This window comes from Eulemur rufifrons, chromosome 20, assembly GCF_041146395.1.
Source record: "Eulemur rufifrons isolate Redbay chromosome 20, OSU_ERuf_1, whole genome shotgun sequence".
Taxonomy (NCBI): Eukaryota; Metazoa; Chordata; class Mammalia; order Primates; family Lemuridae; genus Eulemur; species Eulemur rufifrons.
The window spans coordinates 51427356-51444820 of NC_091002.1; the positions used below are offsets into that span (position 1 = coordinate 51427356).

At 48.4% G+C, this 17465-nt stretch overlaps 1 protein-coding gene across 3 annotated transcripts in view; it reads right to left on the reverse strand.

The window, feature by feature from the left end:
• Nucleotides 1-17465, reverse strand: part of DIDO1 (death inducer-obliterator 1) — a 56293-nt gene that overhangs the window by 18840 nt on the left and 19988 nt on the right. For all 3 annotated transcript variants that reach the window (XM_069496625.1, XM_069496627.1, XM_069496626.1), the window contains exons 2-7: nt 16468-16661; nt 14754-14866; nt 12659-13481; nt 11618-11939; nt 8949-9161; nt 7680-7893 (exon numbers count right to left, since the gene is read on the reverse strand). In XM_069496625.1, coding sequence (XP_069352726.1) covers nt 7680-7893; nt 8949-9161; nt 11618-11939; nt 12659-13479 — 1570 coding nt within the window. In that variant the 5' untranslated portion in view covers nt 13480-13481; nt 14754-14866; nt 16468-16661. The remainder of the gene's footprint in view (nt 1-7679; nt 7894-8948; nt 9162-11617; nt 11940-12658; nt 13482-14753; nt 14867-16467; nt 16662-17465) is intronic.

Consider the following 17465-nt stretch of genomic DNA (forward strand, 5'->3'; position numbering starts at 1 on the left):
TGAGAAGACAATTCCTCTTCGTAAAGACTTCTCCAACTATTCGTGTAGCAGCAAGCCTCTGAAACTTCCAGATATCTACATGGGGGAACACAACAGCTGCTCCAGCAATGCCCCCGTTTTGTCCAGGGATTAAAAATGAATCAACAGTGTTCCGCTCCCATTACTCCTGTTATCTGCTTCCAACAAGTGAAGGAGGTGTGAAGGCTCGGGGACACGCTGAGATCCAGCTACAAGTAAGGACTGACTCGACAGGCCGGCCCTGGCCATGCTGGCAGAGGGCCGCAGCCCCTCTCTTGGAGCCAAGTCCCTAAAAGCCTGGGGGCTGCAAGTTTTCCCCACTTGGCAGGATAAGTAAAATTCCTTAATCTTGCAAAATTTACAACAGCACTACATGGATCCAAAGCTCTGGGTGACACATATTAGCGTTAACAGGCATCAATTCCAACTTTGAAGAGTTTCCGTATGTTCTCTCACGACCATTTCAATGGTAATTCACTAAAAAGGCAAATCCCTATTCCTTCCCATAGAACCCTCCCCACCTCCTGTCTGTCAGAGGCGGTCTGTCCCTGCCGGCATTCCCAGGCCCTGCAGCCACGTCTCAAAGTGCTTCACCCCTTTGGGAGCTGGTTTTTAGAATCAAGTACGCCACAGAGCAACGGCAGCGTCTGAGAAAAGAGGAAACAGGGACACACGAGGGGCAAAGGCAGAGACGATGTTTCACTGTGCAGGAAACGCTGCCTTTCCTATTCTACTTGTGTCACTTCATCACATCAAGCCCATACACCTCATTTATTTTTGACAATTCAGACTCAGCTAAAAATGTCTGCAGAATCTCACTTGAAGGACGGCTGGAGTTTAGGTTAAATAAAATCAGCAGAGGCCACTTTTCTTAGTGGAGGACGTGTGAGGGGAGGGGCAGGGAAGGGACGAAGTTTTAGAGCATAGCAAGGACAAAGTGCTAGAGGACAACGTCAAAAGGTTTTTGACACTGGGCAGGGGCACAAAGAACCAACCAGTGATCTGTAGAGGTGTGTACCTTTAATCACCTGCCAGGAAACCAACATCTGGCAGCCATAAAAGGAATGAACCTGTCATGAAAACTGAAACCTAAAACCAGTTTAGTCACTGCAACTAGAAACTCTGCTGAGTATTGTAACACTGCATGTTTAAATAACTCTAAAGAGCTGGACTCAGGTGTTTCCAGAGACCTCAATAAAATGCCTTGACTGTAGCAGGGAGGACACCTGTGTGACACGACCTGGAGTAGATTCTCAGTGACATCTCTTACCTTCTTTCAGGTTATAAGTATGTGTCAACTTCAAGAATATTAACTACATTTCTTCAAATCAAAAGCATTAGAATGAGATGTTCGTGTTTAGGATCAACACCTCTACTGATGTAATTTCTCCATCATTCGGGCGAAACCCAAGGTGACATTTTTAGGGCATTCCTAATACATTTGACTGATATCACCTATTACCAAAAAGAGTGGTAATAGCAAATCAAGTGACCTATTAAAAAAAGCAGGGGATGGCTTTCCTTAACTATTAAATTGCTATTTTGGAAAACTGTTTCTACCTTTTTAAAGTCATAGGAGGCTGAGGCAGGAGGATCACTTGAGCCCAGGAGATTGAGACCAGCTTGACCAAGAGACCTCATCTCTACAAAAAATAGAAAAGCTAGCTGGGTAGGCATGCTGATGTGTCCCTGTAGTCCCAGCAACTTGGGAGGCTGAAGTGGGAGGATCGCTTGAGCCCAGGAGTTGAGGCTACAGTGAGCTATGACAGCATCACTGCACTTCAGCCTGGCCAACAGAGCAAGACCCTGTCTCTAAAAAAACTTAAAAACCCAGAGTACATAAACAGGTATAATTAGGTAAATGAACAAATCATTGGTAAAATGTCCTCAAACTGGTGGACTCCCAACAGCCTTGTCTCCAGTTCACCTGCTGTCTGGTAACACAAACCAGGCCTTCTACTCTGAATCCGCCCAAGTCCTATCTAGCCGTTGTCCCAGGGGCTGCTGGTGTTAAACTCGGGTTGTCCGTTGCTGAAATGGCAGTGACAATGAGTTCATTTTTTTGAGTAGTGCTAAGATTGAATTTGCATCTTCACCCAAGTTCACTTGTAACTGTATTATGTTGTGCATGAACTTATAGAAGGGCATGGGAAAACTGCAACCAACCAGGAAAAAACCTACTGCAGAAAAACATCAGCACCACTAGGGTAAGAGGCTGCCTCATGTGGTGCTGCCCCAGCTGCACCAAGCCACAGTTGTCCATCAGGGGCAGAGGTGTCTCTGCCCAGCACAGGGGGCCCCCCCTGCCCTCAGGGAGCCGCCTGCACCTGAGTGGCTACAGGAGGGAAAGCTGCCCAGTGGGCCGGGCCACTCATCTGCAATGAAAGTTGTCTGGGTTCCAGTCGTGCACAGAGATCAGCAGTGCTAACTGGCTAATTTCCCCAAAGCGGACACTGGGTGTCTAGTCATGCAGGAAGGCTGGCTGTGGCATTACAACATGGTGGCCACTGGGTGGCACTAGCGGGTCTCAAGGGAGCGGCAGGAATCCAGGCATCCCTGAGGAAGGGCGCTAACGCATTCCTGTGAAGACAACCTGTCCAACTGCCCAAATGGAGCTGCAGAACAGGGATTAAAATATGGGGCAAGAGACCATGTCTGCGCAGTTCCACCCCACCCCACCGATGCCCATGTCTAGTGACTGCCCTTGCTGGATGGTCCCTCAAAGCAAAGGGACTGCTGCAGACCACCCGCCGTTGCACCCGACTTCTGACCCTCTTTCTAGGCACTGCTGGCTGTTCAGGGAACGGGAACCCTGGCCGCCACCCGCTCCCCACTGTGCCCGAATTCCGGTCAGATGCGGCTGCAGGGACTGTAGGAAGCTTTTATATGCCATGAACCTGGAAACTAGGACCCTGAAGGGACATGGTGGGGAACTGTGGAAGTAAACTGTGCACGGTGACATCAGTTCTATTTTTCTGTAGATTCCCAGTGCAACTGTTTCTTCACTAAGATTTTTCCCAGTAGGAAGAACCAACGTGACAGTGGTTTTAAGGGGAAATGCTCTGCTTTTGCTCCTCTCAACATGCTTCAGTATCTCCCAATGACTCACCCTTTTAGAGTACAGTAAGTTACGGATTTGGTTTCCTACTTTATAAAGGATGGGCAAGTCCCAAATAGCAAGCACAGACTACATCACTGATGCACCTCAGAGTAGATGGTCATTACGACTAGAACGTTTTTGTAGAGGTCCACAACCAAACTGTATTGTTTTGGGATAAGCAAAGCTTCCCTAGGTTAATTTTTTTTTTCTTATGTCCAGTATCTGAATTAATTTCACCTTTATGGAGAGGTGGAGAACTCTCAAGAAACTTGCAAAAAAGCAACTTATACCTGGAGGAAATTACCCTTCCTTGGTTTGATAGTCCCACATATGGTACTTCAAAAACTAAATTAAAACCTGATTCATGTTGGGTTGGCAACACAAATTATACTTCAATCACTAGAATGAACTGTGTCGAGGACCACGTCGTAGACAGGTGTCCCTCTCAACTGCAGTCCCGGCTGTGCAGTGTGTGCCTGGCTGCCAAACCCAGGACTCATTTGGGAGTTGAGCTGCTGCTCTTTGGGGATCTCCCAAACCAGTGACAGGCGCTCTGAAGACCTGAGTAAGGTTGTTTGGACCACCGCCTGTGCCTACACTGCTCGCTACCTGACCCAGCACGGCAGGGGCATGTTGGAACAGCCCACGTGCCCTCCCACATGGTGCCCCCTCCCAAAGGGCCACACTCGGTAGGTCACCCCAAAGCCGAGAGCACCGTGCAGAGCACAGCGCAGGCGTGCGCAGCCAGTTACCTTACGTTCTTCCTGTCGGACTCCTCCAGGTTCTCGGCAAATGAAAGAAGTTGCCCCAACCTTCATTAATATAAATGAGAGTAGCACAAATTCTCATCGATCTTCTAAGTTTACTTCTCTAATTTTTAGAAGCTAAGACTATAACTATGTGCATGTTGATGTGTTAACAGAAAGAAAAAAAACAAAAACAAAAATGTTACGTATTTTACAACTTTGTACAAATATACCTGAAACTCGTGTACTGGAAGACTCGTAGCAGCTTATCTTCAGAGTGACCTGTGCACACTATGACAAGATAATGCCACCAAAGGGACTTTCCTAGAGTATTGGTCTTTAAAGAGCATTAGAGCAGATCCACAGCTCCAAGGGTTACATGAAGGTCACTGAAAAGGTGGTGACTTCAGTGGGACCAATCCTGCTGGAAACTTCCACCCCTCTCACCCCACCTCCCCGAGGCGGCTGAAGCCCAGGAGGGGACAGCTGAGGAGCAGACTGGAGGATGCCACAGGACAGTGCCGAGGGGACTCCACCTGCAGGTTCAACTTGACAGAGATGGATGCAAAACTTTTCCACGATTTAATTTATGAACAGTAGGCTCCTTTTTAAAGTTCATAGAGAGTAAAACACTTGAAATACCAAAGACTGTTATTATTGACAACCAAGAAAATTCCAGATGTATGAATAACATTAAAAAACAGCTGTCAAGCTAAATCCTTTCTCAGTACAAATTTTGATATTCTAATTGGGAGGAGACTGGTTTGGATGTGCGAAGTCTGGTTACTCCCAGCCGCGTTTTACTGCCACCGGCAGCTCTGCATGGAACCGGTGAGACGCACACCCCCCTACAAACCCGAGTTAGGCTCTAGAGCCCCCACACATTTAATACAGGAAACGGCTCCTCTCAGGGTTTCAGTGGAAGTGCTGCTGGAGCCCATGCCACGAGTTATCCTGGTGAAAATCTGTGTTCTCCATCCATTTCGCCACCTCTGTGGCAGGCACATGAGCGAGGGGAAGGGCTTCTACCTGGGCAAGGCGTAACAAGTCATCTGGATTGGGGTTTACAGGTTGGTAAGGTTTTCCACTTTAATTCCCGCAGCTAGATGGAATGAACTGTAGAAATCTGTTTTCTGGTCAAAATCTGTTCAGATTCCCAGTGTTTTAAGTCACTTAATGAGCCATTTAGGGAGTCCAAAATACTAGGAATTGTGCCTATAAATACCAGAATTCCATTTCAACATTCTAATAAACCAGAAACACTTTAGAAAAAAATTTTGAGCCTACTGGATACCTTGACAATAACAGGAGGTGCACTAGCAGTGGAAATAAAAAGAAAAAATATGGAAAAAGGTATAAAAACACAAAAGGAACATCATGACCTCGGGGAGAAATAAATAAAATGCCAACTGTTTCCGTAAGCTAAAGAAAGTGTACAGAAATCCTAAGAAACAATTTCTAAAAACAAATGGGAGGAACGTGAGGGCGTGAAGGATCGAGGGATACTCTACCGGGCGGGGCACCCTCCTCGAAGCAGCAGCAGAGCGTCTGTGCACGGCAGGGCCTGCCCGCTGGCCGGGGGCCAGGGGAGGGTCAGGAGGACGCTGGCACCTCGGGGAGCAGCAGCAGCGCAGCTGCCACACGGTCTTCTCACCACAGCAGTGGGCGCAGGGTGGGTCACCTCGCAAGAAAACCCACTGGACACAGACCTGGCACAGCCTCTCTCTAAATCCCACCCCACCAGGAGAAGCTGCTCCACAGCCAGCCAGGGGAGCAGGGGAAGGGTCCTGGGGCACAGATTCTGGTGGGCTGTGTGTGTGGTCCCCCTACCTTGCCTGTGGCGAGGTGCAGAGATGTTTTGGGGAGATAGGGAGAGACAGGGTAGCTGTACTCACCAATGTCCCTGCCCTCCTCCCAGCCACCTGTGCAAAGATGACCTTTCTAGGACAACAGAAAAGGAGCAGAGGCGACTAGCTCAAAAATGTGTCCCCTACTTATGGTCGTGTATAAATTCAGAATAACCATCAATTTTAATCTTTAGATGAGATGTGCTGGAAAGGCTAATCAGTCATTAATTTGCCCCAAACTCCTGTCCCTGAAGTGTATCAGCTTCCATAAGGAGCTGATGTGTCACAAGAAGGGAGGAGGCGAGAAAGGTCAAAGCAAACCCGAGACGCAGCCAGCCTCCTCGCTGTCCCGAGTCCGCCCTCAGCCAGGGCGAGGTGGGAGGTGGTAATCCAGGGAGCAGAGCCCACCGTTGCCCCCATCGGCCCCAGTGTACGAGTCTCCCCAAACTCCACAAATGTGGAGTCTCGGACAGCGTTCTGATTCTGGTCGAAACATCCAGAAATTAACTGACCCAAAATTATCGCCCAGGTATCTGCGCTCTGGTCACACCCCTGGTTTTCCTTCCCTGCCGTGTGCCTGTGACCAGCTTAAGGCACTCAGCACAGCACCACAGAGCACCCCTGCCCGCTCACACAGGGGCTGCTTATTTTTAAGGACGTTAGCTCTGTAAAAGTGCTGTTTTGTAGAGGTGCTGTGATTTGACAAACGTTTGTGACATACTATTTGTTAGCATAAAAGTCCTAGCTCAAACAACCTCAAGTGTATTGAGATTCATTATAATGGAGCAATTGGTTAGTTCAATTTACTTGTGACTCCATTTTTTAGTTCTTCGTCTGTTAACATTATCAGAACGAAGTTACGTATTTCTTTTAACCACACCAGCTCTAGCCCCTCCCTGCCCGAGCACCTTCCTTTGGCGATCTGCTAAGAGGCCCACTGAAAGGGAAGTGCGGCACACTTCTGCAATCCTGGAATTTAAGGCTATTTAACCTCTTGGTGCTTTTTATAAAAGCACAAAATGCACCATAAGTAGCACAAATAAAAACGGAACTGCAAATAGTAGAGTAAGATGTGCCCTATGGACCTAATTTAAATCCCTAAAACTTATCTTTGGACCATTAGGCTGAGAAACAAGTAGATTCAAGGTGCATGATCTAATCTGGGGTTTCAAAGATCTGAAATATCTTCATTAATTTGAAATTTGGGGTAGGGTATGACCTTTAACAGTCTAAATAGTCAAGAGGAGAGTGAGACACCAAAAGCCCAAGACACTTTACCTTTGGCAAGGACACTGATCGAGTGTGAAAGCACATCTCACTCCCCGTGGGATCTGTTAAGCAGCAGTCAACGGCTTTCTGAATTCCAGTGTGTGTTTATGTGGGTGTGTAGCATGTGCACTGGACGCAAAAACATTCCCGTGTCCAGTGAAAAATACCTTCAACTCCTGAAAATCACACCCCGATTGAGTATCAGATGCGATACTAATCTGCAGAGAGATCCCCACAGCATACAAAAGAAGTGATGATTTTATGTGCTGACAGTCGATAATGTGGAAAAACTCCTGAAGTTTACACAGGGTAATAAAACTGACCGGTGCTTGGACGGTGATGAATTTTGAATGCTGGGCAGTGTATCCACCCAATCAGACTTGAAGGTGATACACACACTTACCAGGGCCTGATAATGAAAACAGAGGTTAAAGAACTCAATTGTCAAGGTGGAACACTTGCCAAGGAGGTTCGTACAGCTCTTTGAAAACAGTGACAAAGTCCCAATGGAGCAGGGACAGAAGCACGGGTCAGGAGGCATCGTGGACACAGGCCTTGCTTCCGGCTCGGACGGTGCAGTCCGGTGCTCACAAGCAGCGCCAGAGCACAGCAGGGACTCCCAGGCCTCGGTGGCCTGGGGGAGGGCTATCCAGAGAGAGTGGGAGGGGGGCAGGAGGCCACCCCCTGGGTGATACGTACATTTACACAACAGTGATGCCGAGGGAGCAGCAGTCTTTTCTGGCTTCACTGCATTGTAATTGTGATCGCTCGCCCATGACGGCGTGCTGCTCTCACAGGCCGCTTCCTTCCCCAGGGCTTCGCTTCTGCACAGGGTCACCATCACCTTCTTCAACATGTTTTCCTTCTTTTCTGGAGCTGGTCTCTTGTGCATAGAAGAGATTTTAACGCCTGCCTGGATAATCAGTAAAATCCCAATCATTCAGAAGGTCAGAAATCACACCTGCACCACCTCCTCTCACTGCGCAACGAAGGTCACTTTGCGATCTCGCCCACCCCGAGCCTGCAGACCGCGCCTGCGCAGCGGCAGTCTGGCTACACTCGCACACCCCGCGGGCCCTTAGCATTCCCGTGTGATAGTTGGGATTTCAAGTATTTGAGTGGTGTTAAGGTCCCTGACACAGAATCATGGGTAACCCGGCTGAGGTATGAGGCTGCCAAAATGACAGAAGAATGAGCCACTTGAGGGAGGCAATGAGACCAGGCGAGGCAAAGGGGACAGGTCTGTGTGTGAGGCTGTGCCCAACATGGGGCGGAGGGATGGGGAGCGGGGCGCAGTGACGTGGAAAGAAGATGGGAGCACAATGGTCCTTCTGTCTTCTCCACTGAAAACCTGGTGATTCTGGGATGGCAGCAAGGTCTAGGGTACTCCCAGCAGCAAATGCTTCTTTGAAAGTTTTATGATTCAAGATTATCACCCTTAAAATTAAGTCATCTAAAAGCTAAATAAGCATGTGAAAATAATCAAGAACCCCCCCCCCCAAACAGTGCTAATTTATGCATCATCACAAACGTGACGGGGGCCGTTGACACAGCCACATAGAGCCCAAGGAAGGGCCTAAGACAAGAGTATGTGATCTCTAAACGCCCTGGATTCTTCCAAAATCACACGGAGTATAGAAACGAGACAACTTTGAGAGCTGGGTCTTCAATGCAGCACACAGCCTTGCCCAGGACACACCCCTCAACTGCCCCCAGAGCCACTTTCCACACAAATCCCACCGGTGGTCTCCAGCCTCTCAAAGAGACTGTGCCCTCCAGGCAGCAGCCAGCTGCCTACACGGCTTTGTTCAGTTATGTGAACTAACCCCTCAGCTGATGGGAGGGGAGAGAACGAAAACGGGTGGGAGAAGTGAAGGCAAAAGGAAAGGTGACACTCTGCAGTACGTCTGAACATGCCGTCCCCACGGTCTGCAAAGAAACAAAAACAGCTGGACTTGGTCAACTTACCTGAACACTACATTTCGGCAGATTGACCTTTTCTGGCTTTATCTTGATCTTTTCTTTAGGTTTCGGTTTTTGTTCTTTACCTGAACTTAGAAATCTCATGGTTGCTGCAGCATGTTTAAGAATGCAGTCATTACTGCAGTAAACCGAGTCAGGCTGTGCCACGCTGGAGCACCCAGGGCCAATGCACTTTGAGGCACCAGGAGCCTCTACAACCTGCAGAACAAAAGAGGCGAACTCAAACGATGTACTGGCCAGTTTGGGCAGTTAAAAGTATTTTGTAGGCCGGGCGCGGTGGCTCTCGCCTGTAATCCCAGCACTCTGGGAGGCCGAGGCGGGTGGATCGCTCGAGGTCAGGAGTTCGAGACCAGCCTGAGCAAGAGTGAGACCCCGTCTCCACTAAAAATAGAAAGAAATTATATGGGCAGCTAAAAATATATATATAGAAAAAAAAATTAGCCAGGCATGGTGGCGCATGCCTGTAGTCCCAGCTACTCGGGAGGCTGAGGCAGTAGGATCGCTTAAGTCCAGGAGTTTGAGGTTGCTGTGAGCTAGGCTGACACCACGGCACTCACTCTAGCCCGGGCAACAGAGCGAGACTCTGTCTCTAAAAAAAAAAAAAAAGTATTTTGTAAAATCACTATTTATAGTACCAAGGCCACTTTTGAATAAGAAGGAAAACTTATCTTCATTTGCTCAAGCTCCATGAATCTTCTACTCTGTGCAGGGCACTCCCATTTTACGGTTCCTGCAGTGGCAGAACCCCAAGGTGACCCCAAGGACTCCCGGCCCTATGCTCTGTGACCAGGCTGTGATTTCATACCCACAACTACGTTCTGCTACAGGGCAAATGTGCAGGGATTTTGCAGATGTAAGTAAAGCCCCAAGTGGGCTGATTCTGAGTCAAAAGGGTCTGAATGAGGTGGAAACTCTCAGAAGAGGGGCTCCCTTTCCTGACGAGAGAAGACTCCATGGCGGGTTTTGAGGCTCCCCTGCATGGAGAGGACCACCTATGGCTAGGACCTGGGGTAAGGTTGCCAAATAAAATACAGGACACCCAGTTACATTTCAGCTTCACATAACGCATCAGTTTCTAGTATAAGTATGCCACAAACATTGCATGGGGCTTACGGAAGGAGCCACTCGAAGGCTTCTGGCAGGGAGTCTCCCCCTCGCCGAGCCCCTGAGGAGGCCAGCCCAGCCGTGCCCGCTGCAGCCATGCAAGATGCTGAGCAGAGGCCCCGCTAAGCCGTGCCCAGGCTTCCCGTGGAAACTGAGATTATAAATGCTGCTGTTTTAAGCCAAGTTTGTGGTAATTTGTTTTGCAGCAATAGGAAATGACACACCACAAGAAGTACACTTGGTCGCTTCTGTTCACAACTACTCACGTATGTTCCGGGGGTCACCACTAAATACACATGAACATGTCCCTCAAATGTACTTGAGCAAAACGTACTCTCAAATTAAACATTTAACATACTTGTTTTTCCTTCACAGAATCTAAGTTTTACTTAGAATCAAATTTAGGCTTATGTCACACACATGGACAATAAAGACTTTTATAAAAAACTGATGACTTTTCCCATTAATTTACATACCCCTTAATTTCTTTTTTTTTTTTTTTTTTTTTGTTGAGACAGAGTCTCACTTTGTTGCCCAGGCTAGAGTGAGTGCCGTGGCGTCAGCTTTGCTCACAGCAACCTCAAACTCCTGGGCTTAAGCGATCCTACTGCCTCAGCCTCCCGAGTAGCTGGGACTACAGGCATGCGCCACTATGCCCGGCTAATTTTTTCTATATAGATTTTTAGGTGTCCATATAATGTCTTTCTATTTTTAGTAGAGACGGGGTCTCGCTCAGGCTGGTCTCGAACTCCTGACCTTGAGCAATCCACCCGCCTCGGCCTCCCAGAGTGCTAGGATTACAGGCGTGAGCCACCGCGCCCGGCCACATACCCCTTAATTTCTTAATGACTGAATATTGGTACGATCTCAACAGTTAGCACTGCATTTCCACTTAGTCCCTCCTACTACTCCCAGAGCACGTTCACTGAAATGGCCCAGTCCTCCCACTTCCACCTTGTGGCTCACACAGTGCAAGAGTGTTAGGGCAGAGATGCTTCTAGACAAAGCAATCTCAAAGCCTCTGTACACCTGACAACTGCCAGAGGACAGGTGGCCAGGGTACGTGTGGCCCAAGGACCCAGGAAGGCCCAGAGTGAAAACAGGCTGAGCACCCCCTGTGGGAGGCGAGATGGGAACTCTGGGAGCCCGAGACGCTCTCCTAACAGAAGCTAAGGTGACACGATGGAAGAATCTCAGCCCGGAGCAGCACACGGCCAGGTGGGAGGAGAAGCCAGTCCACAGGGCCGCGAGGCAGAGAAACAACGCCCTGTGCACCAGCACCCCAGGGACCAGCCCTCTGGGCTTCTCACCCGTTGGAAGAGGGTGCAGGGGGTGTAGTTACTGCAACAGCCCAAAGACAATCTGCTAATGTACATACATCACGCAAGGACAGCAAGAAAAATGACGGAAGGCAGACAGGGTGAGGCAGGAGACGGAGCGGAGTGCAGCCCCGGGGGGGACACAGCGCCGTCCCGGGAAGCCCTTCCTACCCACGGCAAGTCTGCCGTCCACGAGGTCGCCCTCAATGCCTTCCCGCGACGAACACTCACAGGCTGGAAGATCTTGAGCTTCTTCTTGCCGCTCGGATGCGCAGCCTTCTCAATTCTGCCCTTTATGCCCTGGTCCTCACTGGACTTCTGCTCCACCGTCCCTATGCTCGTAAAGTCCGTGCCGTCAAGATCTCCGGGCCTAAATTTCGTCTCTGGCTGATCTGTGGTTTCCGAGTTAGTCTCGTCTTGCACTTGCAGGATGGTACAGTTGGGGCAGATATAATCTTCCCCGTTCCTTTCCAAAAGCCTCCCTCGCGCCTCGGAAATGCCCACACAGTCGCCATGAAACCATTCCTCACATCGGTCACAGCAAATCATAAACCTGAAGTGACAAAGCAGTGGTGTCAGGAATGAGAAGTGAGTGCTAAACATGTACTTGCCAACATACTATTAAATCAAGTTGGTTCTGACATTCTGAGAAAATGCAAATATACAGAAAAATTAAACAAGAATAAGAACACCCATATGCTCTTGATTTTACTAACATTCAACCACGTTTGCCTCATCCTTCTTTTGACTAGAGTCTTTTAAGAGGGGACCGCAGGCCGTAAGGCATTCCACCACCCTCGGTAACTTCGCCATGCGTCTCCAGAACAGCAGCAGCAGCCCTGCCCACCACCAAGCCAGCAGAGGTGCTGTCCTGCCGCCAGCGTCCAACCCAGCAAAAGCCTCTGTGTCGCCCAATGTCTGCAGTAGGGTCCGACCAGTGTGCACACGACCCTCTGCTAAGCCTGCTGAGGAACAGTCTATAGCAGTGCTCTCTGACACAGGTCCCTGGGACAACAGATGCTCTCCCCTGTGCTGTCTACACAAGAGCCACTGGCCACACGTGGCTTTCCGTCTCATCTCACACTGCCACGCTGCCTGCAACCAGCCCCAGGAAGCTCCGGGCGGTCCTTACCCACTCCTTGCGTTTCTTTATTGACAATGACTTGTTTATCTTTGTCAGTTTACTCACTCATCCAGCCCAGCTTTGTAACTCTTTAAATCAAAGCACATGGAAAATGGTCTACTGTCACTGCTCGGGTTTCTGTGACCCACCTGTTGTTGTGGGGCTGGCGGCAGATGCAGTACAGGGCGTTGGGGTCGTACACCTCACACTCGGGCTTGGGCCTGCCCGAGTCTCCGCGTTCTTCCTCCTTCACTCCCTGAGCCGCTGCCCCCTCTGCCTCACTGTCAGCCTTCCCGGCCTGGGCCGCAGCCCCCTGCTCGTCCCCGGGCTCCTGCTTGCTGGGCAGCGTGCTCTCGACAGCGCCGCCGGCCTGGACGTCCACCGTTTCTGTGGGATCCTCCTCCCGCTGCTTCTTCCGCAGGCGGTTCTGGATGCCTTTCGGGGGCCGCTCAGCGGGCTCCTGCTCTCGCTTTCTTCGAAGGCGATTCTGAAGCTCTTTCAAAGTCAGCCCGTCACTGTCACTATCGGAGGTGGCGTCCTCATCATCACCTCCTTTGGCCTTCTCTGAAGAGGCCGGTCGTTCCTTCCCACGGGTGGACCCAGACTTGGGACCACTTCTACCCTCAGAAGTGCTTTCTACGCTCCCTTCCGAAGTGGTTTCGGCATCTGTGACTGGACAAGACGTTGGCTCGCTGGAATCCTCGAGGGAGACAGGAACGCTCTTTCTTCCTCGGCGCCGAACCGTGGTGAGGAACTCCTCCACCCGCTCTGTGCGCTTGGGCTGCCGGCCGCTGCGCCGCAAGGACAGGCCGTGCTGCTGCGGCTCCACAGGGTCGGCCTCTGCGTCACCTGCGCCCTCTCGCTTCGCAATAGTGGTTCTTCGAAAACCCCATGTTTTTCTGAACTCTTTGCTTGTGGGTTTGATAGCCTTCGGTGTCTCCTCATTGCTGGGGTCGCATTTATCATCCATACCTAATGATGAAACACAGTCACGTCATGACCAACGAACCGCCAAGCAGAGCCATCGAAGAGGGAGCACCACCCACCCAAATGTAAATTTATAAGCAGTGACGCAACAGAACAATTTTCTACCCACAAAAGTGGAGCTGCACATAAAGTAAGTCCTTCCGACCAGTGTTTCCCAAAGTGTGGTCTGAGATGATTTGAAGTGGCTCCTGAAGAAAACTTTAATAGTTACGTAAGGCTGGGCTCGGTGGCTCACGCCTGTAATCCTAGCACTCTGGGAGGCCGAGGCGGGTGGATCGCTTAAGGTCAGGAGTTTGAGACCAGCCTGAGCAAGAGCGAGACCCCGTCTCTACTAAAAATAGAAAGAAATTAACTGGACAACTAAAATATATATATAGAAAAACTTAGCCGGGCGTGGTGGCACATGCCTGTAGTCCCAGCTACTCGGGAGGCTGAGGCAGGAGGATTGCTTGAGCCCAGGAGTCTGAGGTTGCTGTGAGCTAGGCTGACGCCACGGCACTCACTCTAGCCCAGGCAACAGAGCGAGACTCTGTCTCAAAAAAAAAAATAAAATAAAAAATAAAAAATAAAAAATTTACGTAGTAATGTTTTTAATAGTTAAGTACTAGCTAGGAAGTCACACACATATAATTTAGCTATTTTACTGCTTGGTGCGAAGCTTTACAAGACAGGTAGTAGTAAAAAAATCTAAAATAATTACCACCACAAGTGGTGGAAGACCACAACCCGAACGTCAAGATCAACACACTGGTGTGGCAGCTCAGACGCTGCGTGTGTTCCCTGACATGCCCATGGAGTTGAGCTGCCTGACCCATGAACCCAGTGAACATGATGCGGTGTCCATTTGGGCCTGGCCTGCAAAAGGATCTGAGTCTGTCCTGGACCTTAGAGCCCTAGGCTGCGTGACCCTGTTGAAGAGACCACGCAGGGCCACCCAGGAAGGACAGTCTCACGCCCTCCACGCCAGCATTCACTGTGGTCGGCTGAGTGCCGAGCAACCCTCCTGGGCGCCAAGGGAGAGAAGGATCGCCCGATTCCTGACCCCCAGCGTGTGAGATATAAAATGGGCCCTGTTTTTAGTCCACTGAGTTTTAGAGATATTATTAGCAGCGACAGACACTTAGAAGTACTGACCTAGGTGACAGTTTTACAGTGTCCTTCTTTACTCTCCCTCACTTTCTAACAGATTACTAAAGCCTGTCTATGATATTTTTATTCTTCTTGACAATGATAAAACCTGAAAAAGACAGTATATACCTTGAGAATTCTTTTCCAAGCTGTCCAGGCTTTAATCACATTTAAGTGCTAATGATGACTCTGATTTTACGCCAAGTTCCATCCTAGGGGGAGGACTGGTATAAAATGAAAACCTAAAAAATAGAAAATATAAAAATTTAAAATCACTCGCAACCTTTTGTTGTTTTTTTTGCTTCCCTCTAAATGTTTTCACTTCCCCCTTTTCTGTCCAGCTGTAGACACTGCCCGACAGTGACCTCCACATCCTGTAACTGCATCACACACTCCTAGGCTACTACGCAGAAGCTGCTGAGGCTAGAGCCACATCACTTCTTTGGTCACCTAGGCTGGAGGCAATGCTGACCTCAAAAGACTGTGGGCTTTAAATGTTGAGAAGTAACATGAAAGGCAGAGACATGCTCTTTAGAAACATATATGGCAGAGCAGTTACTAAACCAAATCGACTGTAATTATTCATTCACGCTAGAAATTTTACTTTTAGGAAAACAGTTTTCTGCTTGGGTAAACCAACAAATTTGCAGCAAATTTGACAGAGATCTTAAAAGAGGGTCAATTTTCATACAACATTAAATATTTCTACTATAGATGCAGTTTCAAGGGCTTGCACCAGCCTCTGCCTAGAAGGGCACGTGGCTGCTGTCCCTCCGGCACTGAGAGCTGGTGAAACTTGTGCTAGGCTGAGAAAGAAACCCAACACCTGCTGTCTTGGCGACGGCTTTCTGCAGGAAGAGTTCTGCTTTATATAATTTACTTTTCAGCAAAGAAATGATATACAATTTCAATGTATATGTACCACTAACAAAATAACCAATGCAAAAATAAATGATCACTCAGAATCAAATTCTTAACAGATGATTAAACATTCACCTAAAAACCTTACGTTAAAATTTAGAATATATATATCCCCTGGTGTCCTCAGGGGACTGGTTTCAGGAACCCCCGTACCAAAATCTGCAGATGCTTAAGTCTCCTGCATAAAATAACGTAGCATCTGCACACAACCTGTGCACGTCTTCCCACACACTGTCAATCAGCTTTAAAGTGTTCAACTTACAATACATGATAACATGTAAAGTGCTATGTACATAGTTGTTACATTGTACTGCTTTTTTAAAAATTGTATTTTTTTTTTTTTTTTTGAGACAGAGTCTCACTCTGTTGCCCAGGCTAGAGTGAGTGCCGTGGCGTCAGCCTAGCTCACAGCAACCTCAAACTCCTGAGCTCAAGCGATCCTCCTGTCTCAGCCTCCCGAGTAGTTGGGACTACAGGCATGCGCCACCATGCCTGGCTAATTTTTTCTATATATATTTTTAGCTGTCCATATAATTTCTTTCTATTTTTAGTAGAGATGGGGTCTCGCTCTTGCTCAGGCTGGTCCTGAACTCCTGAGCTCAAACGATCCGCCCACCTCGGCCTCCCAGAGTGCTAGGATTACAGGCGTGAGCCACCGCGCCCGGCCAAAAATTGTATTTTTAATTTTTTTTTTATTGTTTCCCCTCAATGTTTTCAAACTGCCATTGGTCGAATCCAAGGATGCAGAGTCCGCAGATACGGAACCCCTTTGATATGAAGGGTCGAGTGTGTTTCAAATAAATATGAAAACTACATCATATCAGTTTCTTTACAAGTAATGTTCTATTTACTTATAAATAGAAAATACAAACTTAGTAAGTTAAAATGTTGTTGCTACTATGTAACAGTATTGATACTTTACCTGCCCCAACACTGAGAGCTTGGACACTTTCCCCTGAAATCCTAAATACAACAAAAAACCCTGGCTGATGAAATCTGTGGGTCCAAGCAGCCAGGCCTCATAACATCGCAGTTGTCAGTCGCTGTCGGCCAGTAACAGGATTCGTACTGTCGACAGTTCAGATTATCTATAGATTGCTCCCATGGAGTAAGCCCCTAAAAGAAAATAAGAAAATATTTTATAGATTTTTTAAGTAATTACAACTAAAACCACATACCAGTAATAACAAATCCTTCCAACTAATGTATTTGAGTGCACACTATGTGACCCAAGAAGACACCTAGGAGTAGTTAACAAGCACACAACTGGCCTTTGTCACAGACCTTCCCACAGAGCGGCAGGTGCCACTGCTGCACCGAGCGGAGGGGCCAGCCCAGCCCGGACGGCGCCGCAGCAGTGCACAGCTGGGCGAGCTCAGAGATCAGGGACCAGGCTTCCGCTTCTTTCCAATTTTGAACCTACTTTTGAGCAGGACCCAGCTCAATAAAACCTAACACACAGTAGAGAAACACGAACAGAAAGTGAAAGGCTCAACAGCAAAATTATACAAGAATGTAATCATTTAAAATTCTTAATACTATAGCTATATTTTAATTAAAAACCTAAAATTTTTTTTAGAAAACTGATGTTTATGATTATTAAACACCAATGTGATACAGTCCACCTATGTATATTTAGAAAACCTTACTCCTTCTGTGTCTTCTTTACAATAGCCATATCTAAACAATCAAGGGCTCAAGATGCCTTCATTTCCAGCTAGGTCCTGAGTATTTACTCTGGACACACCTGCCCCAGAGCCCCTCTCACGTCTTCTTCAGCCTCACTCCAACTGCCTTTCCTCCAAGAGTGGTCTCACTAGTGACCTCAGAACAAAGGGACAAACATTCCACCCGGCTCCTTTTAAAGAGACAGTGACGACGCAGACTTCAGCACTCCCTGATCACCCAAGTAGCACCACC